Here is a 25,346-nt window from a genome sequence, read left to right as displayed (position 1 = left end):
CTGTGTGAGTCTGTGTTCATGTAAGAGTGTGTGTTGAGGTGATCTAATTTAAAAAAAGCACAAAACAAGATTAGGGAAGGCGAGGCCCCGGCGGGGCATTGATGACGTTTGCATCTTTATTAAACTGATGCCTGGCAACACTTTCACAGCCATGTTCTCAGCAGTGCACTGATTACATTACGTTCACACAAAAGCCTCACTGTTGGAACACAAGCTAAAGGAATTAATGCATTACAATGAAGGCACGGAGCAATTTCCTGACATGTTGCTGCGCTGGGCCTCAAGTGTATTCACTTTAAAGTTATAGTTTAAGTTAAAATACCACTGCCCGGAGATCTAGAGCACAGTAAAATATTCAACACTTCTGAACAGAAGACTAAGTGTAGCCATTTCACAGTAGCTAATCCAACTGTTGTAAAATAATAATAATTGGTACCATGAGCTCTGCACGCCTTCAGCTACATGCAGTGATCACCAGCTGTCTCCATGAGCTCCACGCTCAGTAATTTAATTTGCAGTAAGAAATCAAAAATTGCACCCGGATGAATTCTGCTCTGGCTGAACACCTACACAGACGATTAATTAACAACACAAACAGGAGCACGCTGATATGCACACAGGCACAATATGTCAAGAAAGGGCATGTGCACATGGAGGGGGCTGTCACACACATGATTTCTTCAAGATACCATTATCAGAGTTAATTACAAAAACTGTTGGAATAAGTGTGTGCTCCAGGGTGAAAATAAAAAATAAAAAAGCATTCCCTGTTTTCCATTCCCCTACCGGTTGGTAAGTCTGGCCATTTCTTGTAAAATTGTTTCATACAGCATATTGGTTAAAATCCAATGGAATGAATAATAATGTTTCATTATTGTGTGGAAGAAGTACAATACCATGAGAAACTATAGGAAACATTCAGCTTGTTTTCCTCCTCCACATCCTTATAATACAATCTCTTCGCCTTACTGTTTTACTCATCCAATGGAACTTTGAATCTAGGACACCACCTTGACAGGGAAAATAGGCCGCACATTCAGGGAAGATGGTGGGCTGAGATGGTGTGTGTGTGTGTGCATGTGTGTGTGTGTGTGTGTGTGTGTGTGTGTGTGTGGGAGGGAGGGTGGAACTGGTTTCCTGATTCTGCCTTGAGGCGGATCCAAGAAAAGCTAAGTCCTCCCTTTAAGCTCTCGCTCTTCTCACTGTCTATCCCTCCACTCACCTCTCTCACCTATCGTCACTTCCTGTGGCTCTGAGTGAGAAAGAAATCCCCCTCTTCACACATGAGAGACGAGCTTATAAGCGTTCCTTGGGAAATTGTATTCATATTTCAGATTATCAATCAGAGTTACAGTACAAGCCACTACTCAAAACGTCAACACAACAAAGATGGAGTCATGGGATCATCAAACAGCCTATGTTGCTAAGCAACCACAGATTCTATCACCAACAGCCCAGCAGCAGCATGGAGGTGGTGCCTGCACATTATATTACTGAACACCTTGGCTAGGCATCAAAGGAAGTGTACAAACCACATAAAGTGCTCAGATAACAGTGGCATTACCCCCACGCTGTAATCTGGAGCACTACATAAAACTCGGGAATTGAAATGCCATTTCGAAATGCTGCCGCATCAACTTTGACTCCCTTCATTTCACACGGACACATAGACATAACAGGGTTGTTACAAGGCAGTTTCTGCCTTAAGATATTGTTGCAAAAGATTAAGAAGTAAGTGTTACGACAAACAAAAATGGCAGCACCTTTATAAAATAAAAAACGCCCAAAAATTAAAAAGATTCTTAAGCCAAACGTGACATCTTCATATTGCTTGTTTTGTCCGACCAACACTCAGAAATCCAAAGATTACCCATTTACTATCTATTAGTAAAACTAATAAAAGCAGTTAATGGTAAATTGTGGGTCAGTAGGGAGTTGGGTTGAGAATTGGACGGTTGCTGGTTCAACCCTGTACGGACCAAAAGTATGGTGGTGGACTGGTAGCTGGAGAGATGCCAATTCACCTCCTGGGCCACGGGGCACCCCAACTGCTTGAGGCGTGTGTGTAATTCAGACCTGTGTGTAATAACAGAGTGTAAATTGTAATTTCCCCTTGCTAATACATTATTAAATTACCGGAACTGAGGAAGGATTACCATTTTTGAAAACAAAAATCATCTGAAAATATGATGGGTTTTGGTCCCTTTAAGATGAGTACAGCCACTAGCTAATACATCAAGAATCTTTCATCAAACTTTTGTTGCATTGTCACTGACACTGTCATTGGGGAAAAAAAAGAAGAAAAAAAATCAGGATCATGAATCAACTATTTGCCCCGGAGGTCCCATATGAATTAGTGTTGATGTGGATCTTTCATGATAATCCCCTTTTACCAAAAAAAACAATAATTGCTTTCACTTCAAACACTCGATCTGCTATAATCATAATGATGATAGGAGTTATCTATATGCATGGCTGAGTAAATAGAGCTACTTCAAAGTTAGGACAGACTGCGAATATGACAGAAGAAATATGAATTTGTCTAATGACTGGCATTATTTAGCATAAACATGGGAAATAGTAAGACATTTTTAACATGGACATTAATCATGACCTACCATAAATAGCTGGAGCTGTGTAACCGAATTATAAGGTGAAATAAATGATTATAATCTTGTAAACTTTTAATAGGTTTTAAACGCTTTTTAGGATAGTTTGAAATTTTGGGAAATAAACTAATTTGCTTTCTTGGCAAAAGTTAAATGACAAGATCAATACCAAAAACGGAAATTAAGCACAACTGCATTTCCAGGATACAGAATTCTTAGTGTATAGTGGGACCACAATAACTGAAATAACACCATCCAGTAACAGTGTTGATTTCCAGGGGCCTGGGGTAAAATAGTGCTGATAGCCAATAGCTTGGTTCCCATGAATTTTTCCCACAACGTGAGCGTAACTATGAGCGGTGTTCAATCAGTCACGGCTCGGCTGCGGCTCATGTAGAGATTTGACGTGTTCCCTTTTTCCCGTCCAGCTCTAACACATTCAGGTATAGCGATGTAGATGGCAGGGTAAGGAGGGAGCTGGCTCAGCCTGCTGGAGAAGCTACTACAACGTGTAGTGACAAGACTCGAGACAGTAGGGTTATACCTTTCACATTTTCATTGGTCCGGAAATTCGGTTCCAGTACCTTTTTTCGGTACTTTCCCAAAAAAAATGAATTTCAGTTGGGAAAATGTAAACCTATTTATCCAATCCAATTTGCAAAAAAACATTTGGTGTCTCATTTATTCGTAAAATTTAACACTTCCCACCTGCCTAAATTTAACAAAACCATAGCCATAAAGGCTGAAATGAATTCTTTTTGGAAGCAAACATCCGGGTCATTTTGAATGGCACTGACAACCTTTTTTGCGGTTTCGGTCTGAGGACTTGCTGACCTAGCAGTTAAATAAGGGCTTTATTCTGAAAAGCTCATGTGAAGCCATTTAAATGCTCATTTATCTGCTTTACTTTGTGCCAGTTAATCAAACACAACACTGCCAGAGGAGAGATTGTTCATTATACAGACTGTTTACAATCTCCCGACAGCTCTAGTTTATTATTGACCAAAGGGCAACAAATATGGAGGTGACTTGCACAGTAAATGTCCATTGTAAGTCCTTTGGATTATTTTTACGGAGTGACCACTGTTTGTTTATGCCCGACATGTTGACAGATGCTGTCTATTAAATTAATACTTTTGAGATTTCCATTTAAGTCAGAAGCATCAAAGTCAAATTTTATACCTAATAAACTTGTATGCATAAGTCATACTACATGACATCTATTACTTTTTTCAAACAAGGTGTATTATCATTTTCAAATATAAAACACAATTTATGCAGCAAACAACAGGCAAATAAACTCAAACAACACCCTCCAGGACCCCAGGATGGCAGGAAGTTCAAAGTGATGCAAATCTACATTTATTACTTTAACAATTCCAAAGTTGTTTGTATATGTGGAAACATGAATTGTAAACAATGAACCACTGAGGAGAAAATCTAAAATAAATTGTTAAGTATATAGAGAAGAAGGGCTCCATCAACACCTATATTATGGAGGTCCTGTTAGGTTCACTAGAGAGAGTAATAATTAGGCTAAAATAACCAAATTAACAATGCAGATACTGAAGGAACTCTTTCCTCACAGCTATTTATTCATAAAGCATAATTGCTTAGCGCCGTGAAAGGATTCTTTGCATTAGCTATTCAAACAGGGCATGATTCTCTCTTTGTTGATACATATCTTTTCCCCCTGGAGTCTGCTGGCTCCCATTTCAACATCTTCAACTATAAATAGCTTCCTTGACAGAAATCCCTTCATGAAACAAAAGATTTAGATTTCATATTTTGTTTTTTATTCAAAAGGTAAAACTGTGCCTTTTAAAAGAAAGAAATTAATCCAGAGGTTTACTGATCCTGATCTCATGCCGATTTCTAGGAAAACACTTTGCTTGTGCAATCATTAGCTTTCCCCATCTATTATCGCGCCGAAGCGAAAACAAGTCACCTTTGAGAGGCGCTGATCTCATTTGAGATAGAGTATCTTTGGCCCCTGTAACAGATGAGGGTTTCCCACAGGAATCCCCTCTAATGCAGTAGAACACTTCAGACCCTTCCAGCTGATTGATGGATGCTAGTCTGACACAGCTGGATGCCTCGGCTCCTCCAGTCTCAATGTCTCTAGCGTGTCGAAAGGTATAATCAATGTGAGTGTTTCAGCTGTGCTACACAGTTTGGATATGGCCCATTCAAACTATTTTTTTAATACATATGCACCTAACATCTAATCTACCTCATAGATATACTTCTAATAACCTAATATCAGCATGAGATTAGATTAGATTTTATTGTTATTTATTTATTTACTATGACATAAGAGACACAACCAAAGACAAGTAGTAAAACAAAAACAAGACTATAAATACAGCTACAGCTATGCTACCGGCTTTGTGAGGTGGTACTTAGGTGAAAGGGCTTTGAGCTAAATGCTTCCGTAACTCATTGGAAGGGTTGGGGAATGAATGTCTTTACTATATTGCACTATATTTATAACAATGATTGTCAAGTCTTTTTACACAAAATGTAATAGTAATGGTAAATGTACTTTATCATCGCACACACATCACCCAAGTTCATTCTCTGCATTTAACCGATCCCTCAAGGGACCGGTGGGCAGCCATTTACAGCGCACGGGGGCCCACTCTAGATCTGAGCCAGTGTCTTGATCAAGGCTGGAGAACCTAGTACATTTATTTAGTACTAGTACATTTATGTTTTTTGATGGTGGCGGGAACCGGAGCACCCAGAGGAAACAGACGCAAACAAGGGGAGAACATACAAACTCCACACAGAAATGCCCGGAACAACCTGGATTCAAACCAGGAACCTTCTTGCTTTGAGGCCACCGTGCTAACAATTGGGCCACCATGCTGCCATGGTATTACTAACCGACGTGAGTAGGCTTCATCCTGTTGGGACCAAGAATGTCTGTGGAAGATTCCATGGCAACCCATCGAATAGCTGTTAAGATAATTCAGTCTGGACCAAAGTGGTGGACAGACTCACCGGTAAACTGACTTTGAAAACCATAGAGCCGCTAAGTACGCTATGTAGTGTAAATGATGTAAAATCACGCAGGAGCATGCTACTATTACTAGAATATTTTTAGGAGAACATGAAATTAAAAAAAAAAAATTATAGCTCAGGTCCCAGTGGAAACGAGGCCCTTGTAATCATTGTATTACCTTACCTAACTTAACCAGGAGCACCTTGAATCTAGAAAAATTAAAGTAATTTTAATGTAAAATAGATGTGAATATGATGTTTGAACATCAACTGCTTATCTCAAGTCACAACCAGTACTTGAAGATACCTTTTACTGGACTCCTAGGGCTTTGTTTTCACCATAACAGCACGCACAAGGTGTTTCTATATAGCACTACAGAAGTTTTCCATTTTCACTTTGACAGTACAAAGTTATTTTTGGGAGTGGGTTGCCCATGGTATCATCATAAATAATTGTGAGGGAAGTTTAACAGAAGAGAGAGATTGGCTTTAGCTGTCCAGTGGAGAAGCAGGTTCAGTTGATTCACGCACGCACGCACGCACGCACGCACGCACGCACGCACGCACGCACGCACACAAAATAATAAAAAACATGCTCAGAAAGACTCTTACACCAGACTGACAGCATATCCCATTTCATAGTCAGCTGCCACAGACATCAAACAGAAAAAGACTCGGCTGTTTGGACTTCACTGTACACACTAAACAGGAAGCTGGATGGTGTATGTGTGCGAATGTGTGTGTGTGTGTTATTGCACCAGCTCTCCCAAGATAGGGTCTCTCAGTTTCCTTGTGTTGCATAATTCACTTCACTTCAGGCTGGGGAACCTTGTTGGTGCTAAAAACACAACAGAGAGACTGCAGAGAGCAGCATATTAATGAGCTGTGTTTAAGAATCCGTAACTATACTTTGATGACAGGTGTTGGTGTTTATTATGGAGGAGAAACAAGGAGCCAGGTGTGCATTTAGTTAAGCATTGATGGCACAGTGGATATGACACATGCCTTTGGTGTGGGACACCTGGGTTCATTTACCACTGCAACAGACTTAACCCCTAGTTGCTCCAGAGGTGTGCGACCTCTGACTTATAGCAAGTGTAAGTCGCTTTGGATAAAAGTATCAGCTAAATGGCATGTAATGTAATTTAGTCTGCAGTCTGTCCTGCGGAGTGCAGGAGTAAAATATGTCCTTAAGGTGGTCAATTTTAAACTGGCTAACATTGATAAAATATAAGCTTATAACCTAGAAGGCTTTAAAACGAGTAACCAAACATTACCACTTACTACAAAAACCACATGTACTGTGGGCCATGAAAGAATGTTATACACTAGGGTCTCTCAAAGAAAATCAATACAGAATATGATGTGGAGCAGTTCTTAATAACATGAGGCTGAGGCTTTAAAATCTATATTTGTGGAGTGTAACAGTGAAGCTTCAAATGTTACAGGCACACGGCAGAGACAGCATGTGAAATAGTGAAAGAAAATCACGAACAATTGGATTCAACACACGTTTTAGATAAAATTGAGTTATTGGAGGATCATGTTCAGCCCTTAATGCAGCAGTTAGAGACATTTTATGTAACATTTGCAGTAACCTTTAAAACAACCTGAAAAATAGGTTAAAAAGGAAAACAAACACACTCACACACTTCCAAACGTCCCATTATCCTTAACCCACAAGAAAGACTTAAGGTGGATCTCCTGGGCACATTGAGGATTTCAAGGAATTAATACAGCAATGATAGTTGGACAGAAGGGCTCCCGCTAAGCTTTGATTAAACCCAGACTTCTGACAGAATAACAATGCAGCGTTATTACATTTTAAAAAACCCATAGCGCCCTGCAGTATTAAAAACACAAGAAGACAAGTGTGACAGGAGGAGCATTTAGTGTGGTGAGGCACTTAGTGAGAGGTTGAATAGCATTGTTCTCACCTGCCCAAATAAACCAGAAAAAAGGCTCCAGAGCTTTATTTAGCCCGCTCCAAATGTGTTTAGTGTGACAGCAACCTTAATCTTTATTTAACGCTGTATCTCCTTTTGACAACCCAAAACAGAACCTTTGTAAGCTGAACTGGATTCATAAAAGGATGATGTGAAACAGACATTTGTTAAATAGATAATAAATTCAAATTGAAAGCGATGGTGTATATATAAAAACAAATTACAGTAGGTCACTGACCGGGAAGACAGGCTATCAGAAGAGTCTACAGCCGTGTTAACAGCTCTTTGAGGCTGTACAGCAGGGATTTGAGCTAAAGGATAACATCAGCATGCTAACATTCTCGCAATGGCAATACCAAAGAGTTATAATGTTTACCGTGTTCACCACCTAACTTTTAGCATGTCACCGTGATCACATTTGTTTATTGGTGCAGCTAAGTACAGCTATTGGATTAAGTGAAATATTGACCTGATTATTACAAATCATTCTGAGAGGGACATAAATGTTTAATGAAAATGTCATGGCAACCCATCTAATAGTTGTTGTCTGTGCAGAGCTGTCTCAGAGGTAGCTTTTGAAAATAATCCAACAGATCACACTGTTGAGGGGATTTAGCTGATGTAGTTCTCTTCTGACCAAAGTGGAAAAAGGTCATGCACTCACAATAAAAATCCTCTATTATTATTACATCCAAATAGAACATCATGTTCACCGAGTCATTTTGTCTATTTAAGATCAAATTCTGAATGTGACATTAGAACTGTGAACTTTTTGAGTCATGAATTTAAAGGACCCTGAGGGATTCACAACGGGTTTAAGTAACTTTAACCATCAATGCAATGCAAGCAATACCTCACAACTTTGGCAGCTGCTGATCTTAGACCGGTCTAATTGATTTTTCAAAGCATTTCAAAGCACGTCCAATGAAAATTCATTAGCAGTGCTTTATCACCTTATCTATCCTCAGTCTGTGACTGGTGAGACTGATGAGTGTGCATGAGTGAATTATGCAGCGTATAGGTGGGAAATCTGCTCAGTTAATTTGCCGTCTCATACACTGGAGCTCAGCTAAGAGCACATATACCCGATATTAACTGGTCCTATAAATGGCTGTGTATATTTTATATTGAGTGCAAGATGCAATAACTGAATGTTTTTTCGTTAAATGTAGCTGGAAATGCTGGTTATTCAATTTATGGTTGAGGTAGCACATTGTTGCTTCATTTAAACAGCTCCATCAGAAGTCTTCAATGTGGTAAATAAAGATTATTTATATCCTGTGCCTTAACTAAAGGACTTAATATTTCAGTAAAAAGTAACAGCAAAATTGACAATTCTGCAAAGCCACCTAAAAATAAAAACACTTCAGGAATATGAAACTTAAACCTTTGCTTTTTGTTTCTATTGTTTGTCTGTTCTTGGTACACATTTGTGCGCGTGTGTGAGAGAGAGAGAGAGAGAGAGAGAGAGAGAGAGAGAGAGAGAGAGAGAGAGAGAGAGAGAGAGAGAGAGAGAGAGAGAGAGAGAGAGAGCGAGAAGGTCATGCAAATCCAACCTTTTTATAGACATCATGGTAAATAAATCCAGGGCCTGTCCCCTGAAAGCATGGCATTCAGATGATGCTAAGGTAATGCTAATTATTTCTAATAATCTTTAAATAATGGCTGTAAAATCTACAATTATTTCCTTCAGATTTTACAGTAACACTACTGTATGATTTTGACAGTAGAATGCTCTAAAGTTTACATTACAACATTGTCGACATGACTAAAATCACAGTAGTCTAAGTATTACTGTAAAAAAAAATATATACATATATATATATACACACACATACATATATATATATATATATATACACATACATACATACATACATACATACATATATATATATATATATATATATATATATATATATATATAGGGGGACACATATATATATGTGTGTGTGTATATGCCACTATAGTACAATAAATAGTAAACTACACTATTTTTACTTTATCTTCTGATGTGTTTTATTGTTTGGTATTTTACAGTGAATACATAAAATACTGTAAATGGGAGTACGGTACCCTTACTGTAAAAATAATTCACAGTAACTTGCTGGCCAGTTGTTGCCAGTACGTCACTGTAAATTTTACGTTGAATTTGCTACAGTGTACTGTTGAGGGAAATGTGTAAAATGTGTCTTTAAATGGGTTTCCCAGACTACACAGACAGATTACACCACAGCTGGTACTCAAAGCCACATGGATAACACTTTTATTCTGCATCATGACACTAATCCAAATGCTCCATCAGTCCCCAATTATCAACTCCTCATTGTATCACTTTGAAAGCAGAGGGATTGCTGACAATCCCTCTATCATTACCCTGTATATTCCCATCAATCCCTCTTATTGCTTCTGCTCTGCCTCCTCTTCACTGGCGTGTCCCGGACTCACGGCTTCCTGAGTCTTAACGAGCCATTGAGGTATAATTGCTCCCCGAGGGTCGTTGTTAACCGACACCGCTGCCTCCTGCGTGTCACTCAGTCAAGCCCCTGTCAGCTTGAATAGAACGGCAGGCTGTACTCACTACCAGAGTTTCCAACCAGTCGAACGTAACGACTGTCGAGTCCACTAGTTTCAGGTCAAGCTCCTCTCTGGACTGCAACGCATAGCAATACAAAACGCATGTTCTGACTGGTTCCTCCCAGCCATGGAGAACACTTGAGATGTGCATTCAAAAACTAAATGAAGCTACTTATTTTCAGTTTTTTCTTTGATACTGATCACACAGCTTTGATATTTACACCACTAAAATAATTACAACAAACAATCCTAGACCCAAGGACATGGTTTCAACTCAGTCTATCCCAAACAACAATTTTATAATGAGGCAGATTGTACTGTCCTTGGTGTCAAGGGCAAGTGTGTGTGTGTGTGTGTGTGTGTGTGTGTGTGTGTGTATGACTTGAAAGTTCTGTACTGCTTCTATGTGATGTAATCCAAAGGGAAGGCTTGTTCTCCAGGCACATGCTGTGTCCTCTTCCGCTCTGCCAGTGGCTTTAACCTCAACAGATGACAACGGACGGCCACGAAGGGCGATGGGGAAGTGGGGTACATGGCGGTTTTTCTGCTGCCATAAGGAGTGAAGACTGGTCTTTTACATGTCCAGAAATGTATCTTTTTATGTTATGTTTTTATGTTTTATGTTGTCAAAAAAAAAACAACAACATATCTTTCAAAACAATCTTTCTAGAGAGAATCACACAGTGATTATGCATCTAAGAATCAATGATTTTCCCCACCCCTAGTAACTGCTGCACGAGACGAGAGCAGTGATACAGCAGAAAAGTAATGTTATCAAGTATATCCCAGGATGCATCAGCCCGGAATTTCCAGTCTTTGTGCCATTAAAGCCTTAAATAAAGAACTCTGTGTGCGTGAGGGACACTCACCACCTCTTCTCACGGTAAATTCTTGAATAAAGTTTCTCACATCAATTTCATGATTTATTACATAGCTCATCCTGTTGCCTATTTCCTAAAGTCCAAGAGTGTCAAAACGTTAAATTGGGACACATAATGTAAGTAAAACATTTTGCTGGATATTTATTTGCAGCATGAAAATCTAAAATGTAGGGAGGGAGTGTTGGTCTAACTATTACTGTGGCTGAAGCCTCTTTTGCTCCACATGGGAAAAGAACTTTATCAACAAGCTAAATTTGACTCCTTCAATGTTTTCCAGTTCAGACTGGTGTGTGTTGGATGCGTAACTTGGTCTGACCTATTACATTATATTAGAATGAGACTGCTTCACGACTTTAACATCTAAAAGCAGTCAGAAAGGTCAAGTGGCAACAAAATTAATGATTTATTTTATAAAAGCTTTTTCAACTGGCAATCAATCAATCAAAAGCTTCTGTCTCATCTCACCTTCACACCACACTCCCATTTAAAACATTGCACCAATGCTATGCAATGGCTAATGGCCCTGGCGGTAGTTAAAATATATTGTGATATTTATTTTCTATCCTACGACCAAGCAAGTCCTTAAATTATGTCTCTGTATAATTTCCATATTAAACAACTTGGCAAGGCTAAACAGAATATGTCCACAAATTAACTGCATATGGTCATTAACTTGGGTTATTTAACTAAGGTGGCCGTTCCACCACTTCCATAGACAGGACACAAGTAAATCATCTCTTTTTTCCAACTTTAATCACACCAAATTTGTGTGAACGTGCCAAGCAGCTGCAATGTTGCCTTATTTGCATTCCGACAGCCAGCTTTGACGCATCGCCACAGGCTAGAACACTGGCGCTGTCCTCTCTCTCCAAATTGCCTACTAAGTAGCTCCTGGACATCAGCAGTCACCCTGTCTGTCTGTACTGTTTGTGACAGCTATGTTCACATTTTTTCCAGCCTGATTCCCCTGGTGTCTCTCAGACACAAACTGCTTCTGTCATCCGGCGTTGAAATACAGCTGGATTCTGCTCCGAAAACATCATTTGACTTTTTTTTCCTTCTTCCTTCTCTTTCTGACGCAAAAAAACAATCTAGAGAAATACACAATGCAGAAGCTCCAGCTAGCAATGTGACAATGTCTTTCAGTATAAGATGTTGATGGTTTGTTTGTCACATTCTGTCATCATAAAGTCACCATGATAATTTTAGAGAATATGGTAATGTTGGCAGTGTGGAGGAACAAAATAATAACTCCCATCCATCAAAGTTAAACAAAAATCCAGATCAGAAGTTTTACGTCAAGCAGCCATCAACATCCAACATCTTCCACTATTTAGGACAACCTGTCACTTAATGCATCCAAAGCCATCAGAGACTCCAAGCCCTAATCCAATAAGAAAACTTTTGAATCCCACGCCCAATACTCAATATTCAATCCTTTATGTAGAACATTTCCTAGAGAGATTAAAGAGATTAAGCACATCCTCCTTGATGTGAAATGAATCAATCATGTGCTATTCAGTGAGCAGGAATCCAAAATGAGGCGAAAAAACATCAGCATGCTAGCATTTATGATAGCGAGAAGCTCAAAGGCGATGTAGCTGCAGGGAGGGAGCATTCGACACTTCACACATCGGGGAGATGGCAGAGCTGCAGGCAGCAAAGCAGCCCCTCACTCCGCCCGTCACGGATGGTCTGTCAAGGTCTGTTGCTCTGACCCTTCACACTGTAGTAACCAAGGAGCAGTATGCACATGCAGTATAACATTTTCTGAATCCTTTAAAAAAACTAATAGCAAATAATACAGTATACTAAAGAACTGTACAATGCAACTTTATTGTGAGTTTGCACTGAAATTCGTTGTGGTTTCTCTATCTATCCATCTATCTATCGTCATTCTTAAAAATATCCCATAAAAGTAAGGTTTACTTTAATAACAGTATGTATTGAATGTTTTGCCTGAAAATACACATGTAGAAGACTTTTTTTTTTATTGGCATAGAATTTATTATACTGTAAAATACCTTATGATCATGTGTAATTGAGATAGAAAAGTGACAAACCTAACTAACTGTAGACTGATGCCCAAATTCCAGTCCTTATTTCTTAAAAAGGGTATTCAAAATTGAGCCTAACATTCTGTATATCTCTAGTCGTAGGATGTGATTGCACAAATTGGCGGTAGTAGCCTAGTATTTAATCTTAGGGCTGATACATATGATGAGTTGTTTAATTCATGAAATTTCATAAAATAAAAAAATGTCCACTGCAAATTAAACAACCAACAGTTGAAAACACAATATTCAACAACAAAAAAATGTAATAAAAACTCACACAAAAATAGCAAATCCTGACATTTGAGAATCAAAATCATCAAATGTTTGGCATTTTTACCTTGATTGAACAACGAGTAATAAAATATCCAAAATAAAATGCTTCCGTGGATCGATTGGTGGGCTAGTCGACTAATTTCCGGTATCAGTTTGAAGTAGCTAGTCAATTAATGCTTTAGTTATTGCTTTGGTAAATGACAGTTGACAGTGGGACTATAGCCAGCTCACTCAGAAGGAAGTAAAGTAAAGCATTTACAACTAAAAACTGAACTAGCTACAACAGTCTACACCCTGACATATAAAAGCTATTTACACCACATAACATTCAGCTTAGCTACGTTTGGCAACAAGACAAACAAAAGCTCTCCAGTACGAAAACACTCTAGCTTACTACGAACAGCCAGAGGCACACATTGTCCTTGTTCAGCCTGTCTTGATGCATTTTACTGCCTTTGCTACGTCGCCAAAACCTTTACAACATTGAACCAAATCCAAACACTACAACAAACCCATTGTCTCACTTACTTTCGTGCTTTGAAGTTCCCCATGTGTGCCGCGGAACTCCGGGGCTCTTGATAATCGCTCTGCCGGCGGATTTCAGGGCATCCATCCCGAGGTGTGTCTGCTCTCCGCCAGGTAGATTCCCCAGTCTGTCTACCACAGGGAGGTAACTACAGCAGGTTGGGCTCGACGGAGGATGCGCCAAAGAGGGAAAAGGCGAAGAGAGAGACCACTGATATAAGTTCCCACCCTGTATCGCTCTCTTTTTCTCTCCCCACTCAGAAACTGGCAACCAGCTGAGGGTAAGCATGGGGTGAGCACGTGCACATACCGCACTGTCTCTAAAGTTAAGGGCGTGTCCCTCTAACCTTGATGTGCCGACAGTCCTAAGTGCTCTGGTTTGAAGGAGCGACCTTAATGAGAAGTCATCGCTGCAGTGTGTGATGGCTTACACTCACTAATGACTTTATGGATAATGAGCTGACAATCGCACTTTTTTTTTTCTCATAGGACTTTCTGTGGTTTATTGATCTTAGTGGTTAGACTGTTGCCAACTTTTGTTCTTTTGTCATCCTTTTAACATGGTTTATATTTAGAAACAACAGATATTGTTTTAATCATGACATTTTTCTGGATGATTTAGTGATGGACTTTCTTAAAGCATCTTAATGCAATTAAGGATGGGTCACAGATTTGTTAAATAAAACAAAACGAAACAATGACCTGAATACCTATTATATTACAATATATTTTGGCACAAATTATCAACTAACAAAACTAGGCTTTAATTTGGAAAAAATGCTTCTTTTTTGTGTGTTTGCGCCCTCTAAAGATTGCAACCAGTTATTACAGTGTTGTTGTCACCCATCATCACTCACTCCACACACTGTAGGCTATACTGTACACATGGTGATATTTGGGGATATCAGTAGTACTACTAGTTGCTGTAAATTATTTTAAATTTCAAATAATCTTTATCTTAAATTATTAATACAAAAAAAATAGTATGCAGAGAACTGGTGACCTTAGACCATGGTTCCCAAACTAAGGAACAGGACATCCACATTGGCCGCAAGATTTCTGGCTTTTACCACATCTCTGCTTTTTTTCATGTGAATTACTGGCTTATTCTTCAGAAAAATATTTAAATAGCATAAAGTACAAAATTGTTGAACTATACTAAGAGCCAGTTACACGGGGTCACAAGAAAACATTTAAGAGGTCACAAGCCTTTGGCCCCCAGGACCTTTCTATGATCTGTGCATTTTCCCAAAGTGTCCTGTCTATACTTCAACTGAAAAGCTATACGATAAATTCCCCAATAAACCATAATCCCGGATTAGGAAACAGAGAACTCTACAACTCCACTTGAACCACTAAAGAAAAAGAAAATTTGTGACAGACACAAAACATGCATTGTGTTGTTGTCCTTCATGGTGAAATCTTTATTTCATTTCTCTCCACAACCTAGCACAGGTTATCACGTCATGTCCGAGTTCATCACTCACAAGTATTTCACACTCAGGAGGCTAAGCAGAGCATGTATATTCATGTATTAAATCATCTAGGAGGGGTTATCAGAGTTTTGCCTGAGGGGGCATGCTGCTGATGTAATTTTGGTGCTCTTATTTGAGAGGCTCCTTAGTTTAAATGTAATGATCTCAGGAGCGGACACTACTACAGCTAGACTGCTGTGCGGGTGGGCTTATGTGTATGTGAGTGTGTGTGTGAAATGTGTGTTTATGGTATATCATGGATACACAGCAATTAGTAGAATCATGCAGCTACTGTACTTGAATTGGACACTTCAGAAAAAGACTGCAGTGTTGCCGCCATGTTATTGTCACCAATGCACACCAGTATCTGCATTAGAATGAACATTTTTACAAACTAAAGCAGTGTCTCCCTCTCCGGTTTTAAAAGAAATAGCCTTTTGAAGGATAAAATGCTGCACTAAAACAATGCAAACGTGACATTGCCTCCTGTCTGCTTTCATGGAAGACTGTGGATTAGAGATTAATAATCATTATTAATGGTATTTATAAGCCATCCAGTCAATTAAATCACTGTCATAATGTCACAGAGTACCCTTTACTCCAATGAAGAACAACAGTTACAGGTTTCAACAGTTTTCAGGGGTCATTTTTAACTGGTTCACAAAAGAAAAATCGTTACAGTGCAGCATGCGTCGTCTGTTTAAGGTTGCCCAATCCAGGTGTGACCACTGCATCAAAAATCACTCCTACTGTGTAGCAACTTGGCTTGAAGCATGTGATATTTACTTGCTGACACGACAGATGTTAGATTCTTAATCCCCCATAAAACAAATCATGCTTGTGGGGGTCTCTTTATTTGTAAAGGGAGAGGAGAGAGGGAGGTGAGGTCACTAAAAGAAGTGTATGAATACAGCCAGATAAAGAGAGGGCTTCATGAAACATATTCATAATAGAGGGGGAGCAAGGTAGCCTTTTAGAGAAAGGACAACATAGAAAAAACAGACTGAACCAGTCAGCTAACATGCTTTCAGTCACTTCTGTTTTTTGATTCACTGATGTATGCTAGCCTGTCTGCTTCACATTTTATCCCCCTCCAATTTCTATGTCACAGTCTCATGCTATTTGTCTCATACACACAATTACACATTTTTTCATAGGCTCTCTCTAAACCTGCGTCTTCCTTAGAGGCTGGATCTAGAAGGCAACTGGTGGGAGGTCCTGTCTTGGGAGCAGGGGGTGGCCTTGACCAACGAGTCAATCCAGTGACATGTCAGACTCATCTTCAACCAAGTACAAAGCCTGCATTAGAGGACCTCATACACCGTCTATTTCAAAGACTGGGAAAACTGTCCCTTCGTCTCCTTCTGCTTCCCCTCCCGGTTTATCTCGTCCCTCCTGCTCCTCTCCTTCTCGTCTTTCTTCCTGTTCTGAGGCACACAGGTAGTCTTGGGACTGGGACTGGGAGCGTCCCAGGGACTCCACTGACAAGCTTCGGCTGGACAGGACACTACTTAGGCTGGACTGGCGGGCGCCTCTGGGATGGGTCTCAATTTCCACACGGACCTCAATATTGGTTCCTTCTCTGTGGTGACAGTCGAGAGACATAAAGAAATCCATATGAAGCTGCCAGGCAATCAAAATGTTTCTGACTTGACATTACCATCCCTAAAGCCATGCCGTTAACACAGCTAGACACATTAGGGGGAAACACATAACAGAGAGTCAGAGGCAACATTTACCTCAAAGGAAGCGCTTGTGTGTCATCGAGCTTGCTGTCAGGCACAATAACCACCTCGCAGTCTGACTGGCTGTTCTGCTGGGTGTATCCGTGGTGTTTTGTGGCTTCATCCAATTCCTCATAGCTATCTAGCTCCGGGGGTGTGGTGCTCGTACTAGGGAGGACGCCCACTTCCTGTACACTGACTCTGACTTCCTGGACACTGGTGTCGCTCAGCGTTGGGTTGTTCTGACCTGTCCAGTGGTCACTGACTACATGAGAGAATAGAAGATCTATAAGAGAAGTTGAAACTTCATCAGATCAGGGCGTGCTTTCAGAGCAAAAATGACCATGCACAATTGCAATTGAGCTTGTTACCTCCAGTCTTTATGCTAAGTTAGGCTAATTTCCTCCATGGATAAAGTAGTGAATGCCATTTTGTCATCTAACTGTCTGCATTAAAGCGAATGAGCGCCTTCCCCAAAATGTCAAACTATTCCTTTAAATCTTGTACTCACAGCTCGCTAAGTCCTCCAGCTGGATTTTGTGTGTTTCAGGGGGCTCACTCGGCGGTCGACACCAACCATTCCTACAGAGCGACATTGGGACGACGCCATATACATACGTCAGCATTAGCGGCACACCCACACCTGCAGGAAAACAGAAAAGTATCAAATGATATATTGCTTATCATTTGTCTAGAGATTGTGCAAAAATAAATTTGAATAACATAGAAATGTTTTTAAAAGAGTATTCTTGGGATTTAGTATTGAGGGCTTATGAGTGACAGGTTTATCAACAACATCATGGTCAACATCAAAGCAGCAGGGGTCAAAATATCCTGGTCTTTAGTCCTGCGTATGGGTTCCAAAGACATTGGATTTCAGACTTCAGATTTCAGTAAATGTTCAAATAAGGTAAAGTCAATGCGCCGGGAATACTTCAATAGTGCAAAAAAAGGCACAGGTTTCCAATAACACAACAGGATAGCATCTTTTGGGAGACGCTCCATGCCCGATAAATCCTCCAATCTTTCAAACTGCATGTTCCCAATTTACAAAGCAGTAGTTTTTGTTCACATGTGTAGCCCAAAACTGAGTAATGTCACTTTTCAGACTTGACAAAGACATGACACAGCTGATTTTACAAGCTGATTAGTACCCTGTGACTAATGCATGCACTTTTACGTTAATGAATTTAAAGTTTTAAGACAGTTTTATTATATTATTACTACTGCAATATCCAACATAAACACAAGAGGGAGCCCCTCCTGCTTCACACTAATGAAACAGAATAGAGCCTCTTTATTGACTGGAAAACTTTATAGATTAGTCTTGGCCTCTTAACCGCCATATCTACGCAATTGGATTGTTCCTCAAGGAACTTTCAGGAGCCTATTTTCTTGCATAGTTTAAAATGAATTCTCTATTAATTGAAGGCAAGCCAATCTAGCATTACTTGTCAATTTTTGGATTTTATTTTAATCTACTGCATATCTTTTTTTGTTACTTGTTTTAGTTTATTTATTGCTGTTATTTTATCAAGTGTTTTTCATGTATTTGACCTTACGTGCTTTGTGAATCTCGATTATTCTCTTCAGATTTAATTTAATTTATTGTAAGTCTGTGTTGTATTTTTTTTATTATTATGCTTGTTTTATGTGGTGCTGCGATGTTGTCCATGACACTCCTGTAAAAATTGTTTTTGAATATCAGTGAGGCTATTTCTTGGTCAGTTAAAGTTGTGTGTATACATGCATCTATTATGATGAGGTTGCACAGCCATCCTTGCAACGGATAATTAGAAGTAAAACGGCAACCTGTTTCATGTATAAATGACTGAATCAATAGCCCTTTTCACGTTTTATCATTATGTCATCATTTGTCTTCTTATCTTCTGATAATAAAAACGATAATATAAAAGATGAAGTGTTCCCTACAATAGAACACCGGTCTTCTAATCAGGGCAAAACAAGAATAGAGCGGACCATAACTACTCTAGCAGAGACAATTTTATTTCTCCCTTTCTTTCATAACCTTCACACAAGTACTTTCAACAGACCCCCAAACTCTATGAGCCATTGCCTGGCTACACTGTGTGATTATGCAACCTATGATTGAGATAGGAATTTTGGAACACAAAGCAGAGTGCCGACCAAACAAAGGGACATCATTAACACGGCAGGGACGCTGGGACACTATTGAATCAGCAACAGGGTGAAACCAGGGTAAGAGGATGAGCGTGCCAGCCGAACAGTCCACAGATCGAGAGAGAGAGAGAGATAAGCGAGTGAGTGAGTGAGTGAGTGACTGTGTGTGTGTGTGTGTGTGCGTGCGTGTGTGTGTGTGTGTGTCAAGAAAGAGAAAAACATCAATATAATACAATACAAGGCAGGGAGCTGTGAGTGAAATGAGTGAAAATAAATAATTGTAGTGCAGTGAAAGGGAAAAATTAGACTGAAGTGGCGTATGGTCAGGGATGCAAACATGGGGAAATACACAGGAGTAGGAGATAAGGATGAAAAGTTCATTGCGGCTAAATGTGTGTGTCTGTGTGTGTGTGTGTGTGTGTGTGTTTGTGTGTGCGTGTGTGTGTGCCAAGGGAGGGCCCATCAGTGAACAATTTAAAAATGGCAGTGACACTGCACTGGGAAGCTCAGAAGCTGTTAAAGTCTTAACTGAATGTTACCAAGAGTAGGAAGTGGCATGAGTCATCAAAATTCTACTTTTCACACTGTGTGTGTGTGTGTCTGTGTGTCTGTGTGTCTGTGTGTGTGTGTGTGTGTGTGTGTGTGTGTGTGTGTGTCTGTGTGTTAATGAAATCAAGTGGCATGTTTGCATACAGAAACCAAGTTTTAGGGTAATTATATGGCTGTACACTAAGGTTTTCTGGTTGCATGTTCAGATGTGTATGGCTAATTTTTTCCCGCTTATTTGCTTTGATACCAAAAAGGTTGATACCACTTTTATGGTAAAGGTGAAGCTGTGAGTACAAAGTTAGCCTGGCTCTGTCAAAAGATAACAAAATCCACCTACTAGCGCCTTACAGCTCACTGATTAACACATTGTATCTTGTCTGTTTAATCAGCAATTTTCCAGCCATCTTTGTTCTAAGCTAAGTTAGCTGGCTGTTAGTGGTCGGCAGCAAATTTATTGTCCAGATATGAGAGTGTTATAATGAGTCCTTACTCCTTATAATGGAAGGTATTATTTGAGACACTTCACAAATTGTCAGTGTGCCAAACAAAGCACAGGGACATCATAATCTTTGATGATTCATAGATCCATATTAATACTGCCCTCAGATATTACAAATGTAGTTATTATTTGAATCAAATGAAACAATTTGAAATTAGCATATTTAGAAAATGAGGGCTCTTTGGTGTTTGACCCAAACGTTTTTGTAATGTATCCATGTTGTTTGTTCCTTACCCACAGTGACAGCTGCTATGACCGGCGACACAAACACTGACATCATCACCCCACTTGCCACAGTCAAGTAGTGCTTACTTCCTGAGATATTGTTTTTCTTACAGCGACCATGAACCTGGAAGATAACAAATAGAATATAAATCAGGCCATGGAAATTTAATTTGTCCCTTGTTGTTCTCATTTTCTGCAGCCACTTATTTCTGTCACTTATTCATGTCCGCTAAAACATGCATCCCAGCATGCATAAAGTCAAATGAAAACAGGCTGTGAGACACGTACAAGCTGTTACGGAGCACAAAGGCAGACACACTTAATGAATATTAAGAACACACCTAAGTTGCCCTTAGGTGTGTCATCAGTTTCCAATTCATGTGACGTGCAAGATTTCCATGTTCAAAAGCTGATTTTACATCAGTTGATTAAATGCAAAATTACCAGGATATTGTAGATACTACTGTATCAGATAAAAGATGTTGGTTGATTCAGAATAATTCATTTAGATTGATTTGGTCACTTTAAACATATTAGTCAGCCATATGGGAGCAGCTTGCACATTTTGGACTGTCCACTGTCTTTTTTGACACATGCATAAATTTAACCAGTCAGCAAAAAGTATCCATTCAAACCAGTTACGGAACACAGGATTTACTGGTTGTATTGTACCTTACGGCCCATGTAGATTGGTATGCCCACAATGATGACTGGGATGGCGATGCCCGCTATTAGGGAAATGACCACCGGTGCTCCGAGCAACATACCCACCTGCCATAGAACCTTGCGGGTCTGGGACCATGGCTTTTTCCCCCAGAATGTACATCCTGAGGGACTGAGACACACAGGAGACACAACTATCATCATGCACAGAGTTTAGAAATTAAAAGGTACATATTAAACAAATAGTATTTTTTAGACACATAAGCATTGTGGGCAATGGGTGGCAATATCCTTCTGTCGGTCAGTTTGTCCTACAGTCGGTCCTCCACTGGTCCACACTGAAATATCATTAAAAAAAAACAATAGGCAGATTTCCCTGACATTTTGTGCATTCCTTGAGGATGAATCCAAATGACTTTGATGATCTCCTGATGTTTCTTCTTGTGCCACTATGGGGAATTTTGATTTGGAGTTAAATACTTACTTATAATACTATTTCTGGTGCAACTATTGGAAGGATTGCTGTGAAATTTGTTACAAACATTAAAGGTTTATATTGTAATGACCCTGGTGATTCACTGATGTTTCATCTAGAGTAGTGCCATGATCAGGTCAAAGTTTTAATTTGGCAAATTATAGATTGTCATTAAATATATGATTATAAACAAACTATCCAATTATGGCCAAATGCCTGCGAAACTAATGGGTTTCCCACCAGCCTAAGCTGGGTTAGTAGCATGTTTGTAGTGCTAAATAAGGAACAATAGCACGCGCACAGGCTAAACTAAGAATATGACTTGCCGAGCATGTTGGCATTTAGCTGAAAGCACTGCTGTGCCTAAGCCCAGTCTCAGAGAGCTGCTAGAGCATGGCTGTAGACTTGTTATCACCTTATTAGTGTAGACTTTTGCAAAATGTCATTCTTAAAAATATACACAAATGGTACGTGTACACACAATCACATAGACACACTCATAAGAATAGCAAAAGCACCATCATCATGCAGGTCACGACATTTCATTCAGCTTCATCCGACTGTGACACAAACAGAAAACAGTTTCAAAGGATTATCCTTTAAGAAGCAGGTGAAAGAAATGAGTACTGACAACAACAAGACAACATTAACTCATGTCACTACATCTTTATCCAAACTGAATGACCTTATCTGCACATGTCATTCTAGTTGTGTCCTCTCCCTCAATTCCAATAATTTGCACTTACCCATTCACACACTCACCAAGTCTGTTTACGAGTAGCAATGTTCACTTGATGTTAGACAAAGTGTTGCCTTAAGTGCTTGTTTTTGTGTAGTATCAGACATTGGTGTTGTGGTGTAATTCTAACTCTTAAGGAAAGCGGAACAACACTGACTAATGCTGTTTGGTCTTAATCAAGCAGTGATTACCTGTCAGAGCAACAGTGATAATCTGAGGAACACAAATAGCACCTCAGGGCAATGCTATTTCTCAAAGCATGCATTTGTATAACAGCAGATGTCACTTAGGGGTTCTAAAAGTCTGAGTGGGGGGAATTACGGATATGAGATATTAAAGTTGTACTCTGATGCTCTGAACTGGCAGATTTGACAAACACAAAAAACTTTCTTTCTCATCTGACACATTCATCACCACATATGGATGTAACACATAGAACATAAATATGATAAATACATGAAAAATGAACACATATTTGAATGCTGTAGTTCTAAAATGGACCCTGGCCAACATAAAAGCTTAAACTTGTTCTTCAAATGTAGCTAATCAGCTTCCAACTGCTCTTATAGTTTGAGTTACAAATACTTCCACATGGAAAGACGGAAGCCGATTGAGCTGATTAATTGATGGAAAGATCAATAGAAGCCCAGACGAACAGTGTAAGGAAACACAGCCTCTAAACATTGACACCATGTACATGGCTTGCTGGCCCAGTTTTTTTTTTAATATCTGATTGGGTAATGCTTTAAAATTTACAGATGGAATAGTGGTGTGTATACAGGTATATTCATTTTCCTGAAGCTATTTTTATAGGAAGAATTGAAAAAACTGTATAGCATCTTATGCCAAAGTTGGACTTGTTCCAAAGAGGATTTTCTCCCCACATGTGGGACTAGGATCAAATTCTGCTGCCCCTTCTTTTGTTTTTTGTGCTGTCCTTTCACTGCATACGTGCCAAACACCATTATAGTTCACTGTGGGGATGATACTAATCATTCTTTACATTATCAATTATTTTCCAGAATATTTTCCAGATTTTAGTTATTTAGTATATAAGAAAATAAGAAAAACTGCCCAAGGCGTCATCTTTAAATAGCTTGTTTTGACCAACTGACAGCCCAAAACCAAAATAAATTCAATTTATAGTTAAATTAGAACAGATCCTCACATTTAAGAAGCTGAAAACAGTGAATATTCAGCATTTTGCTTGATAAATGACTTGTATTATGTCGTATGAGGTACTTATTTATTTATTTATAGTCAGTGGATGTAGATGGCGGTCAGCATGCCCCCAGTTTGGAGAAGCTGGCTGCAATGTACTGCTTTTGACGAGGCCAGCCCAGGCAGCAGCAAAATGATTTTAAGCCACCTAGAAAATCAATCAGTTTAAGTATTAGCTATATTTTGAAAATTTCCACCGCTTTACCATGCTGTCGGACAGCCCTTTCCAACAGGGAACAGATGCCATTATGTCATTTTACTGAGCTGAACACAGGAGTTGCTGGTCTATTACCGCCTGGACCATTTAGTTTGTTTGTGTTATTGTGTGACTTTGGTGAATCTGAACCAACCCTTTAAAACACCAAAGTCCACAGCAGTACATTACCTAGCTTCCGTGTCGGTACTGCTGCCTGCTTCTCCAAACTGGGGTGGGCCAACTGCCATATACTGTAGTTACCACACTGACTATGTATACGTGCTTCATACAACCCCACTTTAAAATATCCTAAATATTCCTTAAGGGTATATAAATGATGTTAGATGTGGACAATTGGTTTGGTGTGTAAATGTCATTATGAGCTGAGTGTGAACTGAGTACCTGAGGTAGTGCACGTCGGTGATCTCCTGCATACACAGCCAGCAGAACTGACAGGCACACACAGTGCAGTTCATACGGTTACAGCTGCCATCGTTGGTCTTCATGATGTACGCACCACAGCGAGGGCACGCTTTGATCTCCTCTGCATCTTCAACAACAGAGTAAATGTGTGAGAGAGATATCCACGCACTATTTACTGGGTAACAGCAGCTACCAGCCTCACCTCCACCAGGTTCTTCATTGAAGACGTACAGCGTGGAGGCATCATTGCCCCCTGAGGTGTGGCGGGCCCGCTGGCGCCGGGCCTGGTCACACGTCTGGTTTGGGTGCCATAGCTGGCGACAGTGGTAGCAGAACTCGGTGTCACACCCCTCACGGCCACAGCTCAGCTTGGGACACTCTGCACAGCCGTAGGCTATTACGGCATAACTAAGAGAGCAATGGAGTGGACATCATTATCATTAATATGTTCATTGATCCCTAAAGGAGGATTCTTTGTTGTTATTCATTTCTTCTTAAGGACACCTCAGCATCAGGCATTATAGGAGGTTAAATTCCAAGTGCTTTGCCTACTCACTAGTCCACCCTGTGACCCTAACTGAGACACAGTGGCTCCAGTTTGATTTAAGCATCACAGCTGGCTCACTGGAATATCTTTGAAAAGCTGCAGTAAGGTTCTTATCTAATGCTCATATCGCCTGCCTGGTGAAACCCCTGAGTAGTTCTTTGTTGTCTTTGCTCACAGTACATGTGTTGTTGACTGTGTGCCTCAGTAAATCATAATTCAATGGGAAAAACAAACTGTGGGACTGGTTTCCACAGTTCAACACCCAGAATAATTCCATCCTTAAACCTTTTGTCTTTAATCATTATGATGACAACAAGGAGCTCGACGCCAGGGGACCTAATCTCACCCCACAGAGGGAACATTAACATACATTTTAATATTTAAAAGATCATGTGATTAAGATCAAATACAAGTGAAAAGGCCTTTAGGAACCAGGCAGTACTGCTTCTTTTTCTTTTTTCCTTTGGCATCTCCAGCCATGTGTGGTTTTCAGGTTTGTCAGAAAGGCAGATGAATTACACAGGCTAAGGACTACACACAAATACACGCACACTCTCACACACACACACACACACACACACACACACATACACA

At 39.7% G+C, this 25,346-nt stretch overlaps 2 protein-coding genes across 8 annotated transcripts in view; both read right to left on the bottom strand.

The window, feature by feature from the left end:
* si:dkey-71h2.2 (low density lipoprotein receptor adapter protein 1) overlaps positions 1-14,207 on the bottom strand; it is an 87,410-nt gene extending 73,203 nt beyond the window's left edge. Inside the window, exon 1 of one of the 3 annotated variants that reach the window (XM_034900051.1) lies at positions 13,878-14,207. In XM_034900051.1, the coding sequence (XP_034755942.1) occupies positions 13,878-14,163 (286 nt within the window). In that variant the 5' untranslated portion in view covers positions 14,164-14,207. The remainder of the gene's footprint in view (positions 1-13,877) is intronic. The other 2 variants (XM_034900052.1, XM_034900053.1) reach the window with 2 other exon arrangements.
* A 1,946-nt stretch (positions 14,208-16,153) lies between these two features.
* Positions 16,154-25,346, bottom strand: part of si:ch211-278j3.3 (E3 ubiquitin-protein ligase RNF19A) — a 19,406-nt gene continuing 10,213 nt past the window's right edge. For 2 of the 5 annotated variants that reach the window (XM_034900007.1, XM_034900008.1), the window contains 7 exons: positions 24,408-24,613; positions 24,185-24,332; positions 21,161-21,323; positions 20,498-20,612; positions 17,585-17,716; positions 17,089-17,359; positions 16,664-16,931 (listed from right to left, as the gene is read on the bottom strand). In XM_034900007.1, coding sequence (XP_034755898.1) covers positions 16,664-16,931; positions 17,089-17,359; positions 17,585-17,716; positions 20,498-20,612; positions 21,161-21,323; positions 24,185-24,332; positions 24,408-24,613 — 1,303 coding nt within the window. Of the gene's footprint in view, positions 16,932-17,088; positions 17,360-17,584; positions 17,717-20,497; positions 20,613-21,160; positions 21,324-24,184; positions 24,333-24,407; positions 24,614-25,346 lie in introns of all 5 variants that reach the window. The other 3 variants (XM_034900011.1, XM_034900010.1, XM_034900009.1) reach the window with 3 other exon arrangements.

The sequence above is a fragment of the Etheostoma cragini genome, chromosome 18 (genome assembly GCF_013103735.1).
Source record: "Etheostoma cragini isolate CJK2018 chromosome 18, CSU_Ecrag_1.0, whole genome shotgun sequence".
In the NCBI taxonomy this organism is placed as follows: domain Eukaryota; kingdom Metazoa; phylum Chordata; class Actinopteri; order Perciformes; family Percidae; genus Etheostoma; species Etheostoma cragini.
Note: the sequence above shows the minus strand (reverse complement) of the source record. Positions and strands in the feature narration are given on the sequence as shown.